Raw genomic sequence first — 5,948 nt, forward strand, 5'->3', positions numbered from 1 at the left:
TCTCCTTGTCCACTTTGTCAAATTGATTTAGAAATATATTGTTGAATCTTATATCAAGCCTTTGTTAATTGTCTGCCTTCATATCAATAATGCATTCATTTATGACCTCTCGCAAGCTCTCCAGGTTGTCTCAATGGTTCTCCTTTATGCTAGCTATAATCGCTGTAGTAACTTAAAGGATCTGACCTTTGTTTTACCATGCTAGTCACGACAAAGCCAGTACATCACCTGATTGCCTCTTACAAATATTTTAATGTATGTGAATCATTATTCTCTCCTTTCTCATGCTTCACTTTGTGTCAAAGTCACAGATACATCACAGGAAATACATTTCTGCTGTGACAGTCACAAAAAGAGCTCATTTTGATATTTTGTTTTGGTTAACAAATATAGAAAAGATCAGGAGGATCTTCTAAACAGTGATGTCTCCAATTTTTGCTACTTTTTAAAGTGTGTTGCAGGCTCTTTCATTGCATGTCGTGCTTTTTATGTCACAGTGATCTCCTCCAGCAGATCAGCAGGGAAGTAGCCCAGCTTGCGTCCAGTGCTGACCTTCAAGTAGCCGCCTTTCTCGTCTCCTTTCTTCACCACAATCTGAAACACAGAGTGACAACAGCAGATGCATTGATTCACCATGCACCAATTGTACTGTATGCGTTACATATGGTTGTACATACTACAACCGCTATAACAGTTATTTTGTCAGTAAAACATTAACAAGTTTAGAAAAACACACAAACACACACACATTAGTGCAGTTACCTGATCTTTCTTCAGTGTGATTTGTCCCATCTCTCTGTTCCCCACGAAGGAACGTAACACCTTAAAAACTCTTTCTGATGCACGCACTTTTATGAGGTAGTTGGTGGGGAAGTAGCCCGACTTGTCCCCCATCTTTCCCTGAAATAGAGAGTGAACAGACTTTGAGTTAATTCTCTACAGAAAAGGAGAATGACAAAAGGGACACGACTGAAACTGGTTTACCATAAAACTGAAAGAGCACATTTCAAGGGTTTAAATGAAATCTCTTCTCTGCTTCTCCTCATAGTTGTCAGATTCATCTACCAACCCTTATAGAGCTGGCTTAGGTTTGCCTTGGACCAGCTCTTAGTTATGTTATAGTTTTAGACTGCCGGGGGACTTCCTTTGACACACTGAGCTCCTCTCTCTCTTTCTCATGCCCCAGAAATGCTTGTTACTAACTTAGCTCTGGGGAGCTTATTCCCCGGAGTCCTTAAGTTTTCTCGCCTCACAGTTTTCCTTGGATTAGTACGGCACATAAATCATGGTTGCAGCTTCCGTCGTGGTCCTGCTCGGCGCCCTGCAGTGCCCTGCAGTGCCCTGCTACGCCATGAACTACTACAACCACTATTTCTAGTCATAGTTCCATTATTTTTATTGCCACTGTTCATCGTACCCCCAATCGGCACCGGCAGACAACCGCCCACCAAGAGGCTGGGTCTGCCCGAGGTTTCTGCCTAAAAGGAAGTTTTTCCCTCGCCACTGTTGCACTAAATGCTTGCTCTGGGGGAATTATTGGAATTGTTGGGTCTTTGTAAATTATAAAGTGTGGTCTAGACTTACTCTATCTGTAAAGTGTCTTGAAATAACTTGTTAGTTGATTTGATACTATAATTGAATTATTATAATTGAATTGAATTGAAGTAAAAGAACTCACCCTCCACCACTCTTCATTGGAGTCATCCAGTACTGTGATACGATCACCAGGGCTATTACACACACACACACACACACACACACACACACACACACACACACACACACACACACACACACACACACACACACACACACACACACACACACACACACACACACACACACACACACACACACACACACACACACACACACACACACACACACACATATTAAACATAAATGTCTATTAACAATTACATTTGGATATAAAAAGTGTAGTTTAGTGAACATTGAGGTAGGTTTAATTGAATAAAAAATGCTTTATACTGCACGTAATTTGGCTTCTGCATGTTGGGAAATATTTGCATCTTTCAAACGTACTGGAAGTCAAGATCATCTTTCTCTATGGCCTTGAAGCGATAGAGAGCCAGGTAATAGTGGGTCTGGGAGAATGTACCTTTACTCTGTTGACAAAACAACACAGATGCTACTGCATATGACAACTGACGTATAACAAACACATGTACTGTATTACAGCCGGTGGATAGAATCAGTACTTTTAGTAGCTGCTTGAGAGTGCAACTGAACATTTTTTCTTACTTTGTCATCTGCTTTGTCTCCTCCTTTCTCCTTCTTATCATCAGGCTTCCCTGTATGAACATCAGAGTAATCAACACATTTCTTGCTTATGTTTTAAATCCACTTATGTTATCTTCACTATTTTGGGTACGTAACATCCTTGTTGAATTTGTGACTTTTAAAATTTTTTTGCACTTTAAAGAAAACACATTTTGTGAAGTTTTTAAAATGTTTATGAATTCCATGAAAAAATTTGCAATTTTTTTTATTCCTATAACCACAACTAGCGTAGTCTATACCACAGAGAACTTCTAACGATCATAATATTTTCTTTGTACCTTCTCCTCCCTCCTCATTCTCTTTGGGCCGTTGGTTCTCCTCTTCTTCTTCCTCCATCATCACCATCAGCTAGGGGGAAAACATTGTTAATCAGAACCGTACACAAATGTCATATTTTATATTCTTTCTAAACAATATATTTACTGTAATACCGTTATGGGTGGATTCATGCTTCACCAATTTCCTCTACTGGTGTGAGGCAAATTTAATGAATGACTTAAAAACATTATCTGAGGATTTTAGGCTTTGCCTGATAACAAGTTTATTGTACACTCACATTTTTCTTGTCATTTTCATTCTTTTTGCGCTCCTTATTTGCCATGATGACACCGACACGCAGGGTGTCAAAGACTGGGTCGTTCCGGTTCGGGTTGTCTGGTTACAGACAGAGTAGTTAGCCAGAAAATTAAATTATAGTACTGCTAATTAGATTATACACTTTATCACAAATAGGCTGTACTCTTTCACGAAAATCTAAAGATAAAAGGTTAAGAACCCTAGATATACATGAGACATATTGTCATTCAGTGGACTCACTTGGATCTGGTATGTCACTGCTGTACAGCGGGGAGCTGTAGGCCCTTCTGAAGCCAGGTGGCTACAGGAAACAAATAGAGCACATCAAGTTTCACTATTTTCAGCTACTTTAGTTATGAATATATGACTCACCAAGGGTAAAGTCATGGGAATCTGTATACATTTTAGTGGTCTACTGTACTACTGTCTAGATCAGAGATTTTCAACAGAGGGTACGAGACCCCTAGGGGGTCCTCAGAGTTGCTGCAGGGGGGCCACCAAATTATTGTTAGATAGTAAAAAAATATATATATATATATATATATATATATACGTATGTCTGAAAATATACATTACCATGAATCCAACATATAATTTTTTAAAGATAAATCCTTTTTATTAATTTACACAACATTGAGCCTATAGGTAGATAGCCATAACGTAGCCATCCAAAGATACAGTTAATCTTAAGGATTCACTGTGCCACATGTTAACATTAAAACATGATGTAGAAATATATGAATATTTTAACAATTATTATTTTAATAGCTTAGTATTGTATGCACCATAAAAAGGTTTGTGTAAAGGCTCTAGGCCGCCTTGTTGTAGGCCCAGTTTAATTTGCAACTCAATTTTATACAATAGAAATGGTACGGGGTCCCTGCTCCATCTCTTTATCAGCTGAAGGGGCCTTGGCCTAAAAAACGTTGAAGACCCCTGGTCTAGGTACAGTGCATTGTTGTTTTATATAGAGCATGAGAGCAGAAGGACCAGGACTCACAATTTTGCCAAAGCACTTCTGGAACTCGACATAGGACTGACATGAGTGGTGGATGTTGGTCTTGCAGTTTTTACACCTCAGAGCAAACTTGTTGTTCACTGAAAAATGAACAAATGAACAGCAACTGGGTCAGTCAGACACCGAGATTCAAAATGATATGTAGAAAACATGTATACTATATATACACAATGTATATATACATACACACATATATAAGAAAGTATGATTTCAAATACATACAGACTATCATGCGAGCGCAAACGTCACAGAACTTGGGTTTTTTGCAGTAGTGGTCCTTGAACTTGTGGGGTTTGTCGTTGATTCGGACAACAGGAGGAGGAGGTTCTGGTTCCTTCTCCTCCACCTCCACCTCCTCATCATATATGAAATAGACCTGGACACACAAAGGGCATATCTCAGTCATTTACTAAACACAATACAAGGGCAACGTTTTTATGATTCCAGGGAAGTATTGCCTGCAAGGGGAAATAATTTGATTAGAAAAGGACAGTGATTAAGAGTCAAAGTTGTCTTGCTTTTGCCCACTTTGTCATTTGATATCCCTGTTGTATAAAATCATGATGCATATTTTGCATTGTGTAGAGTTTTCTGCTATAAAAATGGTTGGTTTCAAAAATAATGTACCCACCAAAACAAATGACCAGTCTAAAGTCAGTATTATTTCTGTGTAGAAGTCTGTTCTGAAGAGGACGGCCATTGAATTGTGCGTCTTCTTTTAAAGTGACTTCTATTGGATTTAACCATAACTGTGGTGAAGTATTCTAAGGATGTGCACTCACAGTCACTTATGTCATGTGATATTAAACAAGATTTGCTTCATCTTCTACTTTTTTGTGTCTTCTAACAGTAGTCGTCCCTCACAGATTAACCAACAGCGTTACTTTATCCCACAGGGGATACAAGACAGAAACACTTAAGCCAAGGCTTATATTTTTCCAGTGGACGTTGCACTGAGTTCCTGTTGCAGCTGGTGACTATTTTAAACCGACCCGGGAATGGTACTGCTAACAGTGGGGGGTTGGCATGGTCCTGTTACTCACTGTGTCTCCGTCCTCTCTCACTACGTTGTCAGGAGCTGGAGGGTTGTCATGGAAATCCACAGAGTTTTTGTCTTCCTCCCTGACACACACACACACACACACACACACACACACACACACACACAAAGAAAAAAAATAAGAAACCATGAGCCATCAAATCATGAATGCTGCTACATTCATTACTTTCATGTGAAAAGTTTGTTTCTCTATGTGTTAACTTTTTTAAACATATAACACTTAAACAGGACATGTGAACATATGGGGTTAGAAGGTTTTCACAGTATAACCTCATAGAGTGACCTGATGTAACCGACATGCTTTGTGCTGATATCAAATTGCCATTCCACCTCAAAATAGTTGAGTGTTATTTATTATTATTTATGGCACATTTTCTCAAATGAACATGGAGCTTGTTTATCATTATTGTTTAGGAGGGGTTTGTACTGCATGCGTGTTTTTGTGGTGAAGAGGTGCAGGCAGGCAAAGTAGAGCAACCAATATATTCGTATTGTAGAGGTAATTGGACTGGTTTCAGGAAATACTCACTGGTCCATGATGTTTGGTGGATAATGTCAGCACTGCCCCACCTACAAAGATAAATACATATTTATTACTTTTTTCTGAAGCAAATAATTGTGAAGAGTTTTGCAAAAAGTAATGCAGATTAATGTTATCAGGGATAAATGGCTAAAGATGATCTTATCTTATATGTTTTTGAAGCAGTTTAAAATGTTTTAGTAGGTTGTGTACTCTATTTGCCCTAGTGGGGGGGGGAAATGGAAAAACAAGCAATTTATTAAAGAACTAAACGTCTGTCTTGTTTCTCTTTAACCTCAAATACAGTGCACATTTTTACTATTTCAGCTGTTGTATGGCATGGTTGGTAAAATCAACATGTACCACAAGCCATATGTGCATATTTAAAATGTTCATAGAGACACAACTTAATAAAGTAAGATTTTAGTTAGCATTTATAATTGTCATGTATGAATGTTGGCCTTCACATGGCA

The 5,948-nt window shown here is 38.5% G+C and overlaps 1 protein-coding gene across 1 annotated transcript; it reads right to left on the minus strand.

Moving 5' to 3' along the window:
• Positions 1 to 485: 485 nt before the first annotated feature.
• LOC144520263 (SH3 and cysteine-rich domain-containing protein 3-like) lies at positions 486 to 5,492 on the minus strand. The gene is made up of 12 exons (XM_078253930.1): positions 5,485 to 5,492; positions 4,939 to 5,017; positions 4,118 to 4,271; positions 3,878 to 3,975; positions 3,118 to 3,178; positions 2,858 to 2,955; positions 2,580 to 2,649; positions 2,263 to 2,312; positions 2,044 to 2,126; positions 1,679 to 1,730; positions 763 to 900; positions 486 to 594 (listed from the first exon to the last, which is right to left on the minus strand). Exons 1-12 carry the CDS (start codon positions 5,490 to 5,492, stop codon positions 487 to 489), a joined length of 999 nt encoding a protein of 332 aa, XP_078110056.1. The 3' UTR covers position 486.
• Positions 5,493 to 5,948: the final 456 nt, after the last annotated feature.

This window comes from Sander vitreus, chromosome 7, assembly GCF_031162955.1.
Source record: "Sander vitreus isolate 19-12246 chromosome 7, sanVit1, whole genome shotgun sequence".
NCBI lineage: Eukaryota > Metazoa > Chordata > Actinopteri > Perciformes > Percidae > Sander > Sander vitreus.

Bases quoted from the DNA above. Each gene is read 5' to 3' on its own strand.
- LOC144520263 (XM_078253930.1), bottom strand. The intron at 3,976-4,117 runs GTATGTATTTGA...TTCATTTTTCAG, and splicing joins TTGCGCTCGCATGATAGTCT to TGAACAACAAGTTTGCTCTG. The intron at 3,179-3,877 runs GTGAGTCCTGGT...TGTTTCCTGTAG, and splicing joins AGAAGTGCTTTGGCAAAATT to CCACCTGGCTTCAGAAGGGC.